We start from the raw sequence: 21,436 nt of genomic DNA on the forward strand, positions 1-21,436 counted from the left end.
ACCATTTCCTTGTGCACAGGCTGTGGCTGCTGATTTCCAGAATGAGAGTGCAACTGCTCTGGCTGCAGCAGCTACGAGGCATTTGCAGGAAGCTGAGCAGGCTAAAAACAGCGGTGCTGAGCACTGGTGAGGCCCTGGGGCGGGGAGGGGACGGCCCTGGGGCGGGGAGGGGATGGCACCGGGGCGGGGAGGGGAAGGGACAGTGCTGGGGCAGGGAGGGGAAGGGACAGTGCTGGGGCAGGGAGGGGATGGCACCGGGGTGGGGAGGGGAAGGGACAGCGCTGGGGCAGGGAGGGGATGGCGCTGGGATGGGTTCCCAGCTCATCTGCAGCACCATGATTTAATCACATTTCAATTGTGAAAATGTGACTGAGGGGCAAGGATGGAGCTGGAAAGCTCTGATTAGAAGAAGAAAAATAAAGTATAGCAGTTCTTGAGCCAGATGGTGAAATCTTCATGGGGAGTACTTAGGGCAGTTCCTAGCACAAGTCATCTGTGCCAAGGCTCCCTCCCTTCAGAGCTTGATGTTCCTTAAAACATCTCATGGGAAATGATAATTACTTATAGAAAATCAGAAGAGAAATTTGCAATACTTCAAGCTCAGTTAATTGGGATAAAACTTTCAGAGATATATATAGATATATAGATATATAATATATTTTTAACATATATATGTTAAAAATATATAAAATAATATGTAATATGTTAAAAATATATAAAATATATATTTATATATATGTGTAAATATATATATAATTTTCAGGAATATATATATTAAAATATATATATGGTAATTTTTTTTTAACTTAAAAATATATAAAATATATATTTTTATATATGTGTAAATATATATATAATTTTCAGGAATATATATATTAAAATATATATATGGTAATTTTTTTTTTTTTTACTTGATGTCGAGTAGTGCTGTATGCAGATGTATGTGTTCAATTTTAGAACTTCAGAGTTGCAGTTTTTAATGCTATTTGGGGATAGAAGAAAACTCCACTGCAGGAGTACCTGGCTGCTGTTCCACAGTGATTCTCTCCTGGTTTTACAGGGCATTGGTTCAGTGTTTGTGTTTATTTTGAATATTAGTGTCAGAAGAGCCCCTCTGATAATGAGCAGCAATGGAATGGCTGCAAAATCAGACATTAGGTTCCCATCTGCCTCAGTTGTGAGAAGTTGTAAAGTAGGTTCTTGGCTTCACAAATAAAACCAAGGAGAAGTGTATTTGCACAGAGTTCTATATCATCATAAGTAACAAAATGTTAATGCAAACTTAGATGTTCTTAAACCTTTAATGTACTGGGTATCCCAGTGCTTCTGCACATAAATTATGAAGGCATGGCTGGAACACAAGCTTTCATGGAAGAGGTTCTTTTTTATTATGAGAACAAAATTGGTACAAGTAACAACTATTCCACCAATATTTTAGGAAGTGACTGAGAATGCTGCCCATCCTGAGGGAGTTTCCAAGCCCCCATCTTCCAGTTTGTGAATGTTAATCTCTTTAAGGGCTTTTTTAAATTCTCTTTCGGGATCAAGGAAATAGTTGTCGTAGCTTAGACCAGAAAATTACTTGTGACTTCACTTCAGAATATGTATTTATTTCTTGAGTGATGACAGAGGAAAAGTCTTAAGGCATCTGAACTATTTTGCAGGTGGAAAATACATGAAGCCTGTATGCTGGCCCTGGGCTCAGTCAAGTCTATAATTACAGACAGTGTGAAGAATGGGAGAATACACTTTGATATGCATGGCTTCCTGACAAATGTGGTCCTGGCAGACCTCAACCTTTCAGGTATGTGGGACCCTGCCTCCCTGGGAGTAGCTGCTGGGTGCCTCTCACTGAGAGTCTCTGATGGATCAGTCAGGTTGATGTGTGCGTGAGGGATTGGGAAATGCACTTGTGCACCTTGCTCACGTGAAAAAAAGAAATCTTGTGAGTTCCCACGTGCTCCCAGTTCTACTCTAAGCCCTTTATATGTGGGACTGTGCTTTCAGCTGGATCTCATTGTTGGCTGGATGCATGAGCCTGTAGGGCTGGAGGAGCTGGGTGGAAATAGCTGTTCTGATGTCCTGTGTCTGTTCCTGGGAAAGGCACCAGCACTGTTTAACTGCCTTCAGAATTCCTGCTGCACCATGTCATCCCATTTGTTTTATGCTGAGGCTGACACTAGTTGTAGCACATGAATTCAAATAATGCTCCTGGCTAAATGGCATTCTGTTATTGAGAACTCAGCAGGATTTTGCTCTCTGTGTTATCTTACATCAATGTGCAAGAAAATCAGAGGAATTGTTGAAAGTCAGACCTCAAAAGTCCTTGCAAATTAAAATTTTAGAAGTTTAAGGCATTAATGTGAGCAGCATTGATGAGTCCACATTGATTTGTCAGGGTAGAAAAAAACTGATTCCTGGGTTCCTTTTTCATCAAAGAAACACTTATTTAGCCCCTTACAAAGAAGGAGCTTTTCTTTTCTTTGTGTTAATGTTGGGTGAAGAACTAGTGTGCAAAGTGTGCAATGCATGTAAGAAACCAACCTCAGCAATTTACATATATTTACATTCATTTACATGTGTGGCACTGGGTTGTAAATGAGCTGCTGTGCTCTAGAAGGGCTCCCACAGTCAGTGTGTTGATGGCTCTCCAAGGATATCCATTTAATGGTCAGTAATGGTACAGACAAAGAAATGTTGTGTTTTATGATACTGACTTAAAAAACAAAGCTCTTCTCTTGCTGTACATCTTGCACAGAGTGTTTTATGTCCTCATCTTAAAATTAGTACTTGCAGGAGCATAAATAATGGCAGTAAAGATGCTGAGGAACAGAGAGCATCATCACTTTGAGGCCAGCCTAGATAGGTAAGGAGATTATAGTCTGAAAAGGCAGCAGGAATAAGTGTGATAAAGATATATCATACCTTAGTGAGTGCAAGCAGGTGAGTGGATGATGAATGTCCACTGCTTCTGTGGTGCTGGTGAACCACAGAATTCCATTCTGTAACTGCAGGGTGATGGCTGCAGACTGGTAATGTAATCTGTGAAAGGTCCCTGGGTATGAGCTCTGTTATTCCAATGCTTCTCCCCAAGATGCTGCTTTCTTCAGCTGGGGACAGAATATTGAGCTGAATAAATGGGAATTGATGGCAAAGCCTCTGTTCTCTTCCTTTGCTTTTATTCAGTGATGAACAAATTCAAGTGTAAATAGTTGAAGGGAGGAGGTTTTTTAATAAATGAGGAATTACTCTTTGAAATAACTAAGAAAATAAACCAGATTCTGCCCGTGAACAAAAATTCTTTGCATGCTTGCACACTTGTCTTGTGTGTCACATTTCAGTGTTTTCCTATTGGGATGACAAGATTTTAAATAATGGATGGAAGCAGCTGTGATTTTAAACTCACAAAGTTTAATCTGAAACAACTGAGGTATTTTGTTTTGCTGCAGTGTCTCCTTTCCTCCTGGGCCGGGCCCTGTGGGCCGCCAGCCGTTTCACCGTGGCCATGTCACCAGAGCTCATCCAGCAGTTCCTGCAAGCCACTGTCAGTGGATTGCATGAAACCCAGCCCCCCTCTGTCAGGATCTCTGCAGTCAGAGCCATCTGGGGGTAAGCAAACCCTGGGACAGGGATGTAAATCACACTGATATACTGGTTTCTTAAAGTGGCATTTCTGTCTGGGCTGTGGGAGGTTTTGCTTTGAATGAAATAGATGTCAGCTTAAAAAGTGTATGCAAACAGGTTCAAAATAGAATAACTCTAGTAAGGAATGTGGAATTGAGATTCAAGGTTGGCTACAGTAAAGTGTTGTGATGGATATGGTCACAGGGAGGAGCAGCACTAGGGAGTGTTGGAAAGCACAGGGATGAAACCCAGATTATTCCTGTTAGGCCATAAAGGTGACTGACATCATCCAGGCCTATGGAGCCAATCACAGCAATAAGGAGTGTTTGGGGTTTGATTTTCTTACCCATTTTTGTCAGAAGGAAGGTCTGCTCTACTTGATGAACATTAGTGTAAAATCAAAAAAATAGTCACAAAAAAATCTGCTAAAACCTAACTGTTCACCACTTCCAAACAGAGCACCTTGTCTTATTTGCACTGAAATGTTAATGAGTAAATAAAGTCAGAGATTTATGACTTAGTTATTCCTGAAATTGCTTTATCACACCCCAGCTCACTTGTAGAACATGGTAACAAAACACTTTGTAAGCAGTGTCTGTCCTGGCCTTTTTTCCTTTTCTCCATCAATGGGCAGTTCTTAGGAGAGATCTGTCACTGAGGGGCAGTAGAAGCTTCTAACATCACTCAGCTCAGCTCTGCTTTGTGTGCAATGTGGAGGGAAGATTTCTGGTGAGAGCTTTCCTCCTTCCTGCTGAGCTGCTGGGAGGTCAAGCAGTAGTCAACTGAAGGAGAGAAGTCCTAGAGGAGTGAACTTAAGGAATAAGAATGGACAGGATGGAAGAACCCCTTATGTATTATCCAGAATGGAATATATTTAAGATACTTCAATAAATTAGGAATGTATTTTTGTATCACACATTTCTTGTCTAGCTACTGTGACCAGCTGAAGATCTCTGAGAGCACCCACGTGTTGCAGCCTTTCCTTCCCAGCATTCTGGATGGCCTGATCCACTTGGCAACTCAGTTCAGCTCCGAGGTGCTGAACCTGGTGATGGAGACACTGTGCATCGTGTGCACGGTGGATGCAGCTTTTACAGCCAGCATGGAGAACAAGATCTGCCCCTTCACCATTGCAATATTCCTCAAGTACAGTAACGGTATGCATTCCACCTACATCCCAAAGCACACTTGGTTTTGCTGTTGAATCCTGCAGCTGAAAACTTAATCAGTGGTCATTGAATGAACACTGATTCCTGTGGTAGAGGGGAAACTTGCTGCCTTGCCCAGCCAAAATCGTGGTGGCAAAGATTGAGATGTGTGTGTGTGTGTTTTAGTAAATGATGCTTTCTCTCTCCAGATCCTGTTGTTGCTTCTCTTGCCCAGGATATTTTTAAGGAGCTAGCTCAAATAGAAGCCTGCCAGGGTCCAATGCAGATGAGGCTGATCCCAACCCTTGTCAGCATCATGCAGGCCCCAGCTGACAAGATCCCAGCAGGGCTGTGTGCAGTAAGTGCTTCTTACATGCTGGGGCATGGCCTGGGCTGGAGATGTTCCTGTTCTGTAACACCTGGGGTGGCTGCTCTGCAAAGGGCAGAAAGGCTGCTGTGGGCATGCTTTGGAGCAGTGGCCTCAGTCACTGGGGAAGGTTTCTCTGTGGAGGAAGCAAACTGCAGGTGCAGGAAGATGCTTCCAAAAGTTTGCTTTAAACTGCTCCTCTGGCCTTCTTCCAGTCTCCACACTATCAATCATCCCCAGTCATTTTGCTGTGACATTGCCATCTTTCAGCAGAAACAGCCTCTTCTCCCAGCAGACTACACAACTTTTTCCTTGCATTTCTTCCTAAGGCTTTTTCTGATTTATGCATCACATATGTGTGAATTTGAGATAAATTATACAGGTGCCTTAATAAAAGATGGAGCATTGACTGTGTAGAATGGTTGTATGGAATTAAATCCATAAACATCCGTATCAATATGCATATAATCTCTTAATTAGTGTGACTGTAATAATTGCTTATGGGTAATTAAGATAAATTTAAATCAATATAATCAAAATGGAACAAGTCTGCTAGAGCAGTTCTCTGGCTGTTCTGATTAGCATGCATCTGTTTGCCCTGTTTGAGTGGTGACACTGCTCTTGATGTGGGCACTGTCTTGGGAACTTCTGCAGCTCACAGCAGTGATGCTTGGGTGTGTGACTCCAGGGTCCTTGCATTTAAAAATGATTCTAGACTGTGAGTTCAGGGTGTGATTGCAGCAGTGGCCACATCCCTGCAGTTCACACCTTTGATGTTTGCAGCAGGGGTGGGTAGTGCTGACTTCAAGTTCTGTGGCTGCTGCTGTGACAGTTTGTGCTTTCCTTTCAGACCTCTATTGATATACTGACCACAGTTGTGAGGAATACAAAGCCCCCTCTGTCCCAGCTCCTCATCTGCCAGGCATTCCCTGCAGTGGCACAGTGCAGCCTGAACACAGATGACAATGCTACTATGCAGGTACTGCTGTGGGGAGGGGGAGGCTGGTGACACTTGGGGAGGGGGAGGATTGCAGGGCTGTATCAGCAGCCCCTCAGAGCCTCTGTCACCTCCAGTTTACCATGAAAGTCCTGTTGTTCAGGGCCTGCAGTGACTTCTCCTGATTATTACTGAATGTGGAGAATTACAGTGAGAAAGGCAGCAGCCTGGATGTTTTTTTCTATTTTAGTGCACCGGACCATGTTAAAAAAACCTACCAACCAAAGCCCAACAACACAAAAAAAAAAAAGCCAAAACCAAACAACCAAGCAAATTGTAATGCTTTTCTGCCCCCATAACATTTATCACACCTGGTAATGGCAGGGGCTCTCTTCAGCAACAATCACAGGCACAGGACAGCAAAAACCCTCCTAGCCCTCCTACTCTAGCAGCTTTCTGTACTCATTTATGAGGGAAGGGGAAGGCAAACTTCTTTTTGATTGAGCCAGGTATGGGATGGAGGGAAAGCAGGGAATCATCTCCAGCATCAGCACTGCCTGAGCTGTGCTTGCAGGCTTGGCTATGGCCTGATGTCTTTGGAGTATTTGGCAAGAAGGAAAAAGCATCAGAGGCTAGAAGTGCAGGAAGCCTTTCCATTCCAGCTCCTAACTGGCATATGAATAACAAGGGTGGTTTCATTCCTTATGTAAGGAGTTCCATAGTGGCAGCTACTCTTTGCCATGTGAATACAGACCATGGCAACGTGGTCTTTGCCTAAACAACAAACCAGTAAGAATAGGTGAGAGACCAGCAGGAAGAAATTGTAGACCTGCACATTGGTTGCTTTGCTGGATCTTTGTGCTTAGAAGAATTCAAAAGGACTGCAGCTTAACTGCTGAGTTGTGTTTTGTTCATGTCAGACTTTTCTGTCTTCACCTCTCACTTGTTAAAAACTCTTTGAATTTCTTCAGATACCAAGATGGTCACAAAACTGCAGCTACTTGAGGTTGTTGTATTTATTAGTTATCTTGATTGCTGCTGATTGGGCAGTGAGGAGTAGTGTATGTGTTAATAAGCTGGAGTCTGTAGAACTAACCTGTAAATCTTTCACAGGTGCCACCAGTTTTCCCCTTGTTTTCATCATGGTTCAGGGAGGTTCTGGGATGGTGAAGGGCATGTCTCCCCTGCCTGCCCATATTGAATGCAGGGTGACCCCAATGTCTGGGAATGACTCCATGATTCAAAAGGCTGAACAATTGCTTTATTAAAATGATACTGTATTATATTAATACTATATTATAATTATACTAAAGAGATACTAAAAAGATACTACACAAAAGACACTAAAGAATACTAAAGAAAAACCTGTGACTGTCTGAGACAGCCAGGACACAGCTTTGACCCAACTGGCCAAGGAAACAAAACAATCCTCAGCAGAATCCAATTGACAAATCCCTTCAGGTAAACAATCTTCCTAACACAGTCCACAGGTACAAAAACAACAGGAGCAGCAAGTAGAAATAAGAATTGCTTTCTCTTCTTCTCTCTTTACTTCTCCAGGAAAAATCCTGGGAGAGAGAGAGTTATGTTCAAAGAGTGTGTGAATGCCACATGCCCACTCCCTTATGTAGGAGCATCAGGGGTAGGATGGTCAGGACGGATGGAGAGGAGAGATCTCTGAGGCCAGGGCTTGGAACTTGTGGGTTATTGCAAAGGGCCTGGGTGCAGGGCCCTGCTGGGAGCTGCCAGCCACAGCTGGAGCAGGACTGAGAGAAGAGAGGGGGAGAGAGGATGAGAGGGTAAGAGAGTAAGGGAGTAAAAAGGTAAGAGAGTAAAAGGGTAAGAGAGTGAGGTTCCTGTTACAATACCATAAATCTTCTTCTGTGTTGAATATTCTGATTCTCACTAACCAATCTAGTACAAGATACAAATCCTATAGCATTTCCATACAGCCTGTAAGAATCATTACATTACCATACTCTGTTACATTTTAAACCCTACAAACTCCTCTTTGGGCCCCTTCTGCCAAGCTGGCAGGGTCTGCTCTGACCCTTGGGCCTGTCTGCAAGCAGAGGGTGTTGTTCCATCAAAAGGGGATCACCTTCAGCTGGCCACACCATTGTTTTCCAGTTGTTCAGTAACTGAGGGATCTCAAAGCTTGCTTTCATTTCAATCTCATTTGTAGTTTCCATATTCTCAAAATCTTTTGCCAGACAATCATATTGATAAGGCTTTCCTGTTTCACCTTCCCCGACACCCTGCCCATTCTTGTCCCTAGAACGGCGGCGAGTGCCTGCGCGCGTACGTGTCGGTGGCGCTGGAGCAGATCGCGCAGTGGCACGACGAGCAGGGCCACAACGGGCTCTGGTACGTCATGCAGGTGGTGAGCCAGCTCCTGGACCCACGGACCTCGGAGTTCACCGCTGCCTTTGTGGGCAGACTGGTCTCCACTTTAATTTCAAAAGCCGGGAGTGAGCTGGGAGAGAATCTGGACCAGATCCTGAGAGCCATCCTGAGTAAAATGCAGCAAGCAGAGACGCTTAGTGTGATGCAGGTGAGCAGGTTTGGCACCCAGGAGAGTGGGGAGAAGCACCAGGAGAAGAAACTCATCATTTTCTTTCATTTCATGCCTGTTTATTTACGGCTCATGCAATTGGTGGGTCTGTGTATCCTGTTGAAATAGTCAGGAAAATGCCTACTCTGATCAGAGAATAATGGAACTTCCTGATTTAGAAGGGACCCAAAAGAATCATTAAGTCCAGCTCCTGCCCCTGCATAGGACACCTCAACAATCTCACTCTGTCCTAACACTCCTTGAGCTCTGGCAGCCTTGGGGGTGTGATCATTCCCTGGGGGCCTGTTCAGTGCCTGACCACTCTGGGACAAGAAACTTCCTGATACCCAACCTGACCCTCCTGTGACACAGCTCCACGCACTTCCTCAGGTCCAAAATTTTTTGGTCAGGTTACGTGGTAAGCAAGATTCTCCTGGATAAGCTGTAATGTACCTTCAGTAGTCCCTCATGCCCTTGTACTTGCAAGCCCTCTTTGGAGGGGTAGGAGTGGCCTCAGTAGGGACGTTATGGCAAAGGCTGTATGTGGTTTTGAGTGGATTTGTTCTGTATACCATGGATAGATGCCTGGGACTTGAGACAAGATGAGCTTTTGGTGGATGGGAGACATAGTTGGCCTGAGTGAGCCCACTAAAGAGCATCACCATCTCTTCTAGCCTTGACCTACTTGTAGTGACACAGTTTTCTGGAGTGATTTTTTTCCCAGTGGTCTTCATTCTCTCTCCTCTTTTTTTGTCTGTGCCCTCAATGTAAAACAGCTCATGCTGACTGCCCTGGTTCCTTGGTAGCAGCTGGGGGAAGACATTTTGCTGGCACTGCTGAGCAAGATCCCATCTCTGCCCCCAGTGCAGCACTCAGCTGAGCTTCACTCTGCTCTAACAATTTTATCTTATTTATCTGATTTTTGAATATACATTTCTCAAGCCAGCCTGTGGTACCACAATTGCCATTTCAATGTCAGCAGATCTCACCTGCTTTAGGATTTTTTACCCCTGGATATACTGATGATAATTGTTTGGAATGGCTCTCACTTCGTTTGGTTTTGGATTTAAAAGATCCAGAAGTTTAAATCTGAAGCAGTCCCCTGCAGCCCTTGTAGCCAAGCATTTTGCAGTGCTGGATCTCTTCCCTGTGTTAGCCTGGAAGATGGTCCTCTGGAGATGGCAGCTTTTTCCTGAGGAGGGCTACAGAGATGCCTCAGGCTGGGAGGCTGACATTTAGACATACACAGCAAGTGAGTTCTGCCCTGGTCTTTAGGAGTCAAAAACTGCATGTTGTAATGAAACCTTTTCAAAAGTTGTAGTTCTTTCCCTAAAATCATGTTCAAAATGCATTCAGAATTGGGAAGGTGCTGCTGAGTGATGATGTGCTGGTGTTTATTTCCTGCATTTGGAGCACAGTGTTTTGCAGCTGGTTGTACTTTCTCTTTCTCCTGGGTTTGGTAAGCACAGCCTTCACTCCTGCAGGGAGCTTCAGCTTCACTCCAGCTCCTTCAATATTTGATAAAACATTTCCAGCTATTAAATTATGTACAACTAACATTGCCTTTCTCCTCCTGCAGTCCCTGATCATGGTGTTTGCTCACTTGGTTCACTCACAACTGGAGCCCCTCCTGGAATTCCTGTGCAGCCTGCCTGGCCCCACTGGCAAGCCTGCCTTGGAGTTTGTGATGGCCGAGTGGATGAGCAGGCAGCACCTCTTCTATGGGCAGTATGAAGGCAAAGTCAGGTGGGAGCCACAGATCTTCCTGTTAGCTGCCCTTATCCTCTGCCTCTGAGTGCTGGGTGCAGGGAAGGGGAGCTGGCTCACGTGGGAGCAGTGGGTGCCAGCATTGGGCAGAACTCCCTGCACTGTCAGCTGTGCTCAGGAGAGCTGTGCTAACTGGAGCAAGCTCTGATCTTCCCAGCAGTGCTCCTGGTGCTCCTGTGGTGGAACAGACACGAGGGGGGAAGGGGATGGCTCCTGCAAATACGGGGCTGCTTTTGGGATTGAATTTCTGTGAATGAGATGAGAAGAACTTCCACACATGGAATTGCCTTTGTAGAGTACTGCAGATTTCTGGAGTGTTGTAGAGGGATTCCTAAGAGAATTTGGTGATTTCTTGTGGATTTATTGATCTTTTAAAAGTTGATCGAGAAATCAATTGCAACAGTGTTCTCTCCCTTTTGCTGTGGGGGCATGTTTGTGTTCTGTTGGAGACTGAGTGCTGTATTCCAAAGCATGGGATGCTCTGTATTCATTTAAATTTTGTCACAGCTGCTGTATTAGATTTTTCTGGAATCATGAAGCCTCACAGACCACTCTTAGGGTGTGTTAAGTCACTTATTAGTGCGTGTTGTTATGTCATTGTTATGGGCTGTCAAATAGCCTGTGAAATAAATAATGAGAAAAAGCAGGTTCAAAATGGAAATTAGTGAATAATCCTGAAGGACAAGGAGCAGATTTGGGGATCCAGTGCTCTTTTTGGTCACATTTTGGTGGTTTCATACCTAAGCCTGGAGGTTTATCCACATTTTGACAGTGCAGGCCTGTCAGCAGCATCTCTTGAGGCTTATGGCACAGGGAAAAGCCAAGGCTGACCAGGAGAACAAGGTTAAAGGTGATTGCTTAGAGCTGTGTTGTCCAAAATGAGAAATGTTTGTGTACAGGTGATGTAACAGGGCTCCACACTGTATTAAACACTTGGACTTGGTTGGTTGTGGTGACATTTACCTCATTAGTAAATGCTTGGAGTTTCTGTGTCCTGAGGAAAAGCAGGGCCTGCTCTGAGGAGCAGGGTTAATAGAAGGGCCCTGAAGGCAGCTGACACCTCCTGTGTGCACAGTCCCAGCCACTGGGGGCAGGTTGAAGAAGTGGCTGTGGGGTTTTGATGAAATGATGGGAAAACTTTGGGCAGCTTGAGGCAGCAGGTAAGACCTGGGTCCAAACCAGCAGAAGTGAGAGCCATAGTGTGGGAGAGAGAGAGGGTGAGAAGTGAAAGCACAAAAAGAGTTCCACAGAACTCCAAAACTTCAGTTTGAGATTTGTGGAGGCAGGAGGGAGAGAGATTTGGGGGTGCCAAGCATAGATTGTCAACCTTGACCTGTAGTCAGCATCATCCTCAGTGTGCTTGAAAACAGTGTGGAGCTGGAGAAGGTTTGAAGTGTGGAGTGGAAATGTGAGATCAGAGATGGGAAGAACATGTAAAGGGGAGGAGCAAGCTGGAAGGTCTGAGTGTGGCAGAGCTGTGAAGGACCAGAAGTGAAAATGAGGACTGAGACTGGAGAAAGGGGGCAGATCATTGCTACAGATCAGCCAAATTACTGCTTTGCTGCCACTGCTTTTCTCTTAATTCCACCCTCATGTGCACATGGTGCTGGAGGGGCTCGTTTAACCTGGTGGCCCTTCTGACCTGGAAGAACCTTTAATGTGTGTGTGGATGGATGTCTGGACTGCTGCTGGTGCTAAATCCAAAGCTTGAGCAGTGCCCAGCTTGCTGTGCAGGTCAGGAGCCGAGTCCAGTTTCAGATGCTGACATAAAACAGAAATTCTGTCATGCTTGTTCTTGGCAAAGATGCAGAAGAGAGGGCATTGGGGTGTCTGCTCTGGGCTGTGTTCCTTGTTAGAGAGGGGCTGTGAAAACCAGACAGTTCAGGGAAATTCTGATCTCTAATTTTCCTATTCTCTGCTCCCAGCTCTGTAGCACTGTGCAAACTCCTGCAGTATGGCATCAACACAGATGACAAGAGACTCCAGGACATCAGGGTGAAGGGAGAAGAAATATTCAATATGGATGAGGGAATTCGGACACGATCCAAGTCGGCCAAAAGTGAGTAATCATTCTGCTGTGTTTAACAGGGCTTTTTTCTGTAAGTAGATGCTGTGAAAGGTCTTAAATAGATAGGTCTGGCAGGTCACACAGAGCTGTGGGAGATAGCTCCTGCAGAAGGCATGTGTTGGTTTTCAGAGCTAATTCATACATCAGGTACTTAATATACCTGTATCTATTTACCTTAATTCTGCCAGAGACTGGTTTGGAGGACTCCTGATGTCTGATTTAATATAACTAGATGAGGTAATTATGGGATGGGGAGTTCTTCACTGTTGTTTTGCATCATGAGACAGAATTGATATTTCTGGATGCCTGGTAGCTTCTCTGAAAGTGTCTTTAGTGCATGCAGAGGTTTAAAACAAAGGGGTGTCTTTTTCAATGGGACTCATTCACAAAAAGCAATGATTCAACAAGTTAGAGATTTCTTTTAAGGAAACTTGACCAGTCTCCTGCATAAGACTTGTCTTATTTTTAATAGGTTGAACCCAAGGTCTTTGACTGGAGGTTGCTGTTGAGATTAATCTTTTAAATTAGTGCAGAGCCCTGGGCAGTTTTTCCTGAGGACTGAGCTCCAGGGGGAGGACACTCAGGGGCTGCTCAGCCATCAGTCAGACCTTGGTTGTGCCACTGGCTGTGCTAGAGCTCCTGTGTGCCCAGTGGTGGCATGGGATGTGGAGGCTGTACAGATCCAAACTGGGAGCCTCTCCAGACAGTCAGTGCTCCTTGAGCTGCCATGGACCTGGGATCTGCAGTGATGCAGTGAAGGACTAAGGTCACAGCTAAGGAGATGAATAGGGGCAAGCACTAGGGATTTTATGAGGTGAGTGGTAGTCACAAATCACTTGCTACCTGATTAATCTTGGCTTAAAAAAACCAAACCAATGAAGGTCAGAGAGAAAAATTGCAACTGCCAGCATTTGAGTTAAACAAGGATTAATACTGGCATTAGTGAGAGCTAAAACTAATGCTCCCAGATTTTATTTGATAGGATCTTTAGTTTTGTAGTTAAGGGCAAATATACTGTCTGGCTGTCCCTGTGGAATACTTGAGCCCTGCAGGAACACTAGTAAGGAAAAGTTGGAGCTTACAGGGCCTCAGAAGGGGCAGAGCCATGCCTGGGAGCATGCACTGCTCATTGACATGAAAGCATTGGTGGATGTGCAATTGGACTTCAGGAAGGAAAGGTTGGCTCCAGCTGACTCTCTTAAGCAGCCTGCAGGAGCAGAGTCGCACGTTCATTGAGCTGTGAAGATTTTCCCCCTGCCCCTCCTCCTCACTCAGAACATGCAAGGTTGATACTGCATTGAGATCTTTGGGAATGTAGCTCTGAGGGTATATGGAAAGAAGCTTGGGGGTTTTTTTTGTCATTTGGTTTTCTCTCCCAGCCTCCCTAATAAAAAACCCCACCTCAACAAAAAAGGGCCTGTTTTATAACTTTTAATTAAAAGCAACATAAATATGTGGGTTTTTTTCTCTTACAGATCCTGAGCGCTGGACAAACATTCCTTTGTTAGTAAAAATCTTAAAATTAATAATAAATGAACTCTCTAATGCCATGGAAGCAAATGCATCTAGACAGACAACTGCAGATTGGAGCCAAGGTAAAATACTGGGTTTGCTTTTACACTTTGCATGGCTTAAAGCTACTTGATCTTCTCTTGAGAAGAATTTCTGGTATAGGAACTTTGTGACAGTAAAGCATGTATCCTGCAAAGGCTTGAATAGTGGTCCAGAGGGGTAAGTTCATAGAATCACAGAATCCCAGGCTGGTTTGGGTTGGAAAGGACCTTAAAGCTCATCCTGTTCCACCCCCTGCCATGGCAGGGACACCTTCCACTATCCCAGGCTGCTCCAAGCCCTGTCCAGCCTGGCTGTGGACACTCCCAGGGATCCAGGGACAGCCACAGCTGCTCTGGGCACCTGTGCCAGGGCCTCTCCACCCTCACAGGGAACAATTCCTCCCCAATATCCCATCTAACCCTGCCCTCTGGCAGTGGGAAGCCATTCCTCTTTGTCAAAGTCCCTCTCCAGATCTCTTGTTTTGTTGTGCAGTTCATCATTAGGACAACATCTCTTCCTTCCCTGTGCTGTATTTAAGTGCTACCAATCTCTTCCAGGTAAAAATAAATAAAATGGGAGAATAAGATCAGTCAGTGTTGTGTATCCTTAGACCTAAAAATTCTTTTGGGATCTGACCATGTGCAAATAAAATTACCCTTTCATGGTGTATCTGGTTTGCCTTTCTTCCTACTTCTAGTATCTGTTCTTGGTGTTGCCTTTTGCTTGGCTCCAGCTCTGGAACCATTCCAGAAGGATAAGGAGGATTGTAGGTGTTTCTCTTCATCCACCCACACAGGCAGAGTTGTGTTTGCCTACAAACTCCAGTCCCCTATAGAGTGATCACAAACCTCTTGGACCTCTTGGATTTGGATCATTTCTAGAACTTTCTTTTTCTAAACAGATGATTCAAATGATATGTGGGAGGATCAGGAAGAAGATGAGGATGAAGATGAAGGCTTAGCAGGACAGTTCTTGTCAGATATTCTTTCCACAAACAAGTATGGTGAGTAACAGCTTGAAAGTCCTTCTTCAAAGCAGTAATCAAGTAGGTGACATCCTAGTCAAAGTTTCCTTCCCTTGCCAGCAGCAGAACAAAGGCTGCAGGCATGGGGAAGGAATTCTGCTCTGGGATTGTGAATAAGGACTTTCTGGAGAAGCCATGGCTTTGAGCAACATGGGGATTAAATTGCTGCCTTATAAATAACATCACCTGGGAGTTCACATACTGCACAGGCTTCACACCTGGGAGGTTCCTGCAGGTATTTCTTCTAAAGAGAAAATTGCTGCTCAAGGTGTAGGTGTGACCTCAGCGTGGTGGTGTCCTAGGGATGGGTGAGCTCGTTTGTGGAGAGACCTTGAGGAGCAAGTGCTGCATGAAGAGATGAGTGGGGGCATCATCCCTCAGGTTCATGTAGCCTCAGAAGGGAGAACTTTACAGGGAAACAGTGAGGGATGCTGCTCACTTTAGCTCAGAACTGGCAAAGTGTCACCCTCACATGGGATTAAGGCAGAAGATCCTGGTGCCTGGAATTGCCAAACCTGCCTGGGAGTGTCCCTTGTGTGCTTGGCTCACTTGTGTGTCACTCGAGCCTCCACTGGCCCTGCTTCTGGGCTTCAGTGGTTTCTATCACATCACCTAAAGGAGAATATTCTGGATACAATTTTCTCTTTCCCAGCAGTGCTGAAACTATTTACTTTTGGATCCTTCAGTAGCTTAATAGAAAATTTCCTGAGATACTCTGCTCTTTTTGATGTTAAAACCTGCTGATTTGCCTCTGACAGATGAAGATTACTATGAAGATGATGAAGAGGATGATCCAGATGCATTAAAGGACCCTCTTTACCAAATAGATCTCCAGGTGATGCTTTAGAATGAGGGGTTTTATCAGATTCCAATCATTCTCTATAAACTTTAATTTTTTGATGTTGTACTTTAACAAATAGGTAAGCACTGGAAACACCAGTTACTGTCATCCAGAAGGCACTCTGTTAATTGAAATTACTTTGAAAGGGCCAGGTGTCCCAAGAACTTCTGGAGCTACTTTTCCTTATCATTAATATCTATAATGTGGAAATGTGAATGAACAAAACTCTTTGAACAGAGGGAGATGAGACTTTTCTACCTGTGAGCTGCACAGTCAGGAGTAGGTTGGAGAGTGAACCTGACAAAATTTCATACTCCATTTGGAGATGCTCCCACCCAGTCAGCCCCTGTGTTACCATTTGCTCCTGCTTTTCCCACCACCTGCAGCTGTTGATGGGCCCTTCCCTCTGCTCCCACCCTTTTCCTCTTCTCCAACCCTTCTCTCTGATTCCACTCCTCCTCCTGCACGCTCCTTTCTGTTCCCAAGGGTGTTACTTGGCTGGGCTATGTGTCCTGCCAGGTGGAAGCAGCAGGATTTCCCAGGAGGGTGGTGCTCACAGGGTGTTTCTGTCCCTCCCAGGCCTATCTGACCGACTTCCTGTGCCAGTTTGCACAGCAGCCCTGCTATGCCATGTTCTCTGACCACCTCAACGACAACGAGAAGCGAGTGCTGCAGGCCATCGGGATATAGAGCCACTCCAGAGACCACACCTGCCAGATCTGAACAATAGGTTATTTTTGGCTAATTCCACGTTTTATGATAGGACATAAAACATCTTCCAGTGTCTGCCTGCCTTGTTTCAGGTCGACAATGGCCTCCTTGTTTTGAGCCTCATCTTAATGCACATCTAAGGATGCTAAGGAGAGGAATCCTGAGAAAGCAGCAAGGACATTGCACATTGGTCTCACCACAGGAGCACTTTCATTTTCCACAGTAACTTTCCAGGAAGTTCTTAAAGATAAAAAATAATGTGTCCTTAATATTTTTAAAAGGAAACTGTCTCTACCTGTGAAGAGGCACTTTTAGTTTCCCACAGCACAGTTGGACAGAGAAAGGACCCGGGTCACTTACGGATTGCCTGAGAAGTGGGAAGGTTGTTCCTCTTGGCTGTTGTTCCTCCTCACCTGACACAGGGTAAATATCTTGATCCTACAACGTGACTTGACTTCTTTTTTAGAACCACAGACTCTTTTCAGAGCTGCCTGGGTGGGATGGAGCCAGTTCACAGGAGTTTGGAGGGGAAGCTGAGACAATGAACCTGAGTGCGTTTCTTCTTTCCTGGTGTGGATGGGGCTCTGTTGCTCACATCTCCCATGGGAGCAGTTCTTCACTAACACTTGTGTGTGCACATGCTCAGAGGAAGCCATCACTTACATTTCTGTTCCTGTGGCATGTGGCTATGAAAGACTGGTTTTCTGGAACACAAGGAGCCACAGTTTTTAGGGGAAAAAAAAGAACTGATTGTATTTAACAGATTTGCTCCATGACAGCCACTCTGAACTACTTTGCTTTTTTCACACTCCTGTGTGTATTTTTATAGAGTGGTAAAGTAACATTTGCAAATTGATTTCCCCATGAGAACAGTGTGATGTATCTCACAACACCTCTCTGCCTTTGGTTCCCTTTCAGGGAAAATGAAATAAAACTATTAAAATGTACATTGGTATCCTTCTTATAAAACAGATTTAAAAGGAACTTGTGCTTGTTTCCTGAAGTCACTTTTTATAAAGACATATTTCTCTTTAGCACACGTTCTGTATGTGCTGCCAGAGGATGTTTGGGTGTTTCATGGGAGCCACCTGGACAGAAAGGGAGTCCTGTGCTGTGTGTATCTGCTGCTTAAAATGGGCTGAGCCATTACAGTTTCCTTTTAAGAAAGGCACTTGCTGTTCCTTTGTGGAATCATTTGCTTAGACACTGTATCAAAACCCCCATAACCTGGAGTGCTTCTGTCTCTCACTGGTCTCACCTTGTGCCAGGGGGGAACCCCCCCATCCCCTGCAGACTCCTCTGAGCCATTCTCAATTCTTTGAGTGCCTAACTAACTCTATAAGATGCAGAGTCTGAAGCCTGATTTTTATGTGTCTAATAAGGTACAAGCTCTTCCCACACCATTGAGTCTCAGTGTCTTTCTTCCCTGGGGATTCTCTGGTCTATAAGAACATGTAACAAAAGGGGTGCCCTGACCCTCCTGTCATACAGTCCATGAAATAAATAGGGCAGGAGATCTTTTTCCTTTTAATGCCTTTATTAAAAATCAGCTCGGGTGCGAAGAACCGATGGGTCGCGCTCACGCTGCTGCTGTTCCAGGAGTGGCACAGAGGAGGAGGAAAAGTGCAGCTTTATCCACTGGTCTGTGGGCAGAGCTGGGGCTTCCATCCTCACGAGAGCATCAGGAGATTCCCAGTTTTTCAGTCTGACATTCGGGGTCCTCTGTCTAGCTGACATGTTTTAGGTTAGGGTGAGAGGTAAAAAGGGTCTCAGCAGATACTGGATTCTGTTCTTCATGTCTAGACATCACTTTGATCTCTTAATTCCATGGTGGCTCGTTGTTTTTAGTGGTTTTTCCAGCTAGATTTGCTGAGGGGTTTCCTCATTTGCTTGCCAACTCCAATGTCACCTCCTCACAGTCCTGAGTGCCATCTTCCAGGGAGCAGCAGGGTGATACTCGACAAAGGGGGATTTCTAACTATCAAGAACAGGTAATTGAAGGAAAACTTAACAACAGGGGATTACAACATGAAATTATTAACAACAAATAGAACTCCAACTTGGCAGCAATTGGTTTAACTTGTGAGCTCTGCAACCTTTAAAAAAATGGACAACTTTTCTACTCATAACAGTCCAGTAGGAGTTTTGTTCTGAGGCCTTTGCCTCTCAGCTTCCACTGAAAGGGCCAACAAGTTAAACCAAACAGTGCAGTTTTGAAAACCTACCAAGAAGCTGATGGCCACAGTGGTGTGTGCACATGGCTGTTCCAGAAGGATCAGGAGTGTCCTTACAGGAATTGGTCCCAGCTCTGGGAAGAGGCAGGACCAGCTTTCTTTGCTGTGTGTCAGCAACAAAGGCACAAACCCAGCCATCCATACTTGGACAAAAGTGGATGCCAAATGTGTGGAAGCATCGAGGTGTGTTCAGGGTGTCAGGAGCAATCAGCACACTGAGCTGAAGGCTGCTTAGCCTGGGCTCACAGAGGTGCTGCTGGGGTTCATGTGTGCTCCAGTGGGAGCTGGAATCCTGTACCTCAGGGGGGCTTTAGCCAGGTCAGAGGGTGGATTGAAACAAGTCCATGAAAAATGAGGCTGACATTAGTACTGACACTGAACTGAAACATCTAAAGGTGTCTGTGTCATTGTAAGTGCCAAAAGATGGATGGGTCAGTGCCATGTTCCTGCTGGAGCTCATCTGTGTTTTGGGCAAAACCAGCTTTGATTTGCAGTTATCAGTGCTTTTTCAAGGAGTGTGAGAAGGGAAGGATGGGGGGATAAGTGGCATTGTCTCTTTGTGTAAAGATTCACTTACCTGAGTTTCCCACAGCACAGATGGACAAAAAAAAGGCTCTGTGTCCCTTACAGATTGCTTCAGAAGTGGGAAGGTTGTTCTTCTTGGCTGAACTGGTGCTCTGCACTCTCCCTCTTTCATCCTCAGCTCGGATACAGCCTGAGCTGGCTGGGCAGGGTGCTGCTGCATGGCAGCTGGAGCCTGGGACCAGCCTGAGGGACAGGATTGGCACAGGGATGGTGTGGTTGTGCAGCAGCTATTGCCAGCACCCTCACCATGTGCAGGGTGGTCTGGGCAAGAAATACTCTGACTCAAGCAATCCCTAGGAAGAGGCTGGAGAGGATCTGAGAGTGCACGAGGGAGATGGTTTGAAGGACCTCAGCAAAGTCCTGCTGATGGTCATGACTACGCTGCTTTTCTGCTTAACCACTGTCATCTTTCCTAATAAAATTCTGAAGGTTCGCTCTGTGGTGTGTCTTTATACAAGGATTGTGTTTGCTGCAGGAATTGTGCCAAAAAACCCTCAGACCAGTCACACAGCAATTGCTCAGGATGGAAACTGCTGGATTCTGTGAAGCAGCATCTGAGCTCTGGTTTTGAGGTGCAGCACCGCTTGTTTTGTCTGCTGTTGCGAAGAAACTAAACTAACAGTCATAGAGGTGACTGGCACCATGTTAGGAAACAGAAACTAAGGAAAAGCCAAGGATGGGCTGTGGGGGACTGCACAGCCGAGGGCACATCCACTGCTGCCTTGGTGCCTGGCACACATATCCCGCTCAGGACTCTGTGGGGATGAACGGGCCGTGTTCGCTCCCTGAGGGGAGCAGCGCAGCTCCGACCCCACGGACCGCGTTTGACCAGCCATCCGCCCAGCTCGGACCCTGGAATGAGACTTTATGCATATTCATCAATACTGTTCTGTTTTTGAATGAACAAATAACCCTAGTAATGTAGCATCCTGCCTGGCTTCCCCGTCTTTACCCGGGCAGCGCCGGTACCGGCCCGGCCTCGAACGCGGCACTTCGGGCTCCCCAGTGGCGTTCGGCCCCCGCTCCCGTCTAGCGGTGCATGCTGGGGGCTGTAGTCCAGGGGTTGGCGGCTGCAAGGCCGGCGCCTCGGACGCGATGTACGCCGGGAGTTGTGGTCTGACGGCTGGACCGCAGCGCGCCGGAAAGCGGGCGCGCGTGGCGGGGCACGCTGGGAGCTGTAGTCCAGGGGCCAGGCGTGGGCCATGGCGGCGGCCGCGGCCCCGGCGGGTGGCGCGGGGCGCTCGAAGGTGGCCCCGAGCGTGGACTTCGACCACAGCTGCTCGGACAGTGTCGAGTATCTCACCCTCAACTTCGGGCCCTTCGAGACCGTGCACCGCTGGCGCCGCCTCCCACCCTGCGATGAGTTCGTGGGGGCCCGGTGAGCTAGGGAGCGGACGGGATGGTTGGAGGGGGGCTCCCGGCGCCGCTGACCTGTCCATGCCGCCCGCAGGCGCAGCAAACACACTGTGGTGGCTTATCGGGATGCGATCTACGTGTTCGGTGGGGACAACGGGTAAGGGGAGCCGGGAACGCCGGGGTTGTTGAGGGGAGATGAGTGTGAGGGGAGGTGAGCGTGAGGGGAAATGGGCGTGAGGGGAACGAAGTGTGAGGGTAGGTGGGTGTGAGGGGAGATGGGTGTGGGGGGTATGGGATGTGAGGGGAGGTGGGTGTGAGGGGAGGTGGGTGTGGGGGGTACGGGATGTGAGGGGAGGTGGGCGTGAGGGGAGATGGGCGTGAGGGGAACGAAGTGTGAGGGTAGGTGAGTATGAGGGGAGGTGGGTGTGAGGGGAGATGGGTGTGGGGGCTACGGGATATGAGGGGAGGTGGGTGTGAGGGGAGATGGGCTGAGGGTCCGTGGCCGCCCCTGTCCCACCCCCGGCCTGGCTCAGTCGCTTCTCCCGTCCCTCCCCGCAGGAAGACGATGCTGAACGATCTGCTGCGCTTCGACGTGAAGGACTGCTCGTGGTGCAGGTGGGCAGCGCGGCCCCTCGCCATCCCTGGTCGCTGGCAGGGCCGGGACAT

The 21,436-nt window shown here is 46.5% G+C and overlaps 2 protein-coding genes across 2 annotated transcripts in view; both read left to right on the forward strand.

The window, feature by feature from the left end:
- The window catches only part of IPO9 (importin 9), a 41,335-nt gene extending 23,340 nt beyond the window's left edge, over positions 1-17,995 (forward strand). Inside the window, exons 12-24 of the mRNA XM_066565217.1 lie at positions 20-126; positions 1,665-1,804; positions 3,450-3,609; positions 4,555-4,781; positions 4,982-5,130; positions 5,990-6,118; positions 8,355-8,630; positions 10,210-10,376; positions 12,323-12,456; positions 13,941-14,060; positions 14,921-15,022; positions 15,802-15,878; positions 16,464-17,995. Coding sequence (XP_066421314.1) covers positions 20-126; positions 1,665-1,804; positions 3,450-3,609; positions 4,555-4,781; positions 4,982-5,130; positions 5,990-6,118; positions 8,355-8,630; positions 10,210-10,376; positions 12,323-12,456; positions 13,941-14,060; positions 14,921-15,022; positions 15,802-15,878; positions 16,464-16,574 — 1,899 coding nt within the window. The 3' untranslated portion in view covers positions 16,575-17,995. The remainder of the gene's footprint in view (positions 1-19; positions 127-1,664; positions 1,805-3,449; positions 3,610-4,554; positions 4,782-4,981; positions 5,131-5,989; positions 6,119-8,354; positions 8,631-10,209; positions 10,377-12,322; positions 12,457-13,940; positions 14,061-14,920; positions 15,023-15,801; positions 15,879-16,463) is intronic.
- A 2,615-nt stretch (positions 17,996-20,610) lies between these two features.
- LZTR1 (leucine zipper like post translational regulator 1) overlaps positions 20,611-21,436 on the forward strand; it is a 36,735-nt gene continuing 35,909 nt past the window's right edge. The window contains exons 1-3 of the mRNA XM_066565255.1: positions 20,611-20,792; positions 20,865-20,927; positions 21,329-21,385. Coding sequence (XP_066421352.1) covers positions 20,617-20,792; positions 20,865-20,927; positions 21,329-21,385 — 296 coding nt within the window. The 5' untranslated portion in view covers positions 20,611-20,616. The remainder of the gene's footprint in view (positions 20,793-20,864; positions 20,928-21,328; positions 21,386-21,436) is intronic.

The sequence above is a fragment of the Molothrus aeneus genome, chromosome 24 (genome assembly GCF_037042795.1).
Source record: "Molothrus aeneus isolate 106 chromosome 24, BPBGC_Maene_1.0, whole genome shotgun sequence".
Lineage (NCBI taxonomy): Eukaryota > Metazoa > Chordata > Aves > Passeriformes > Icteridae > Molothrus > Molothrus aeneus.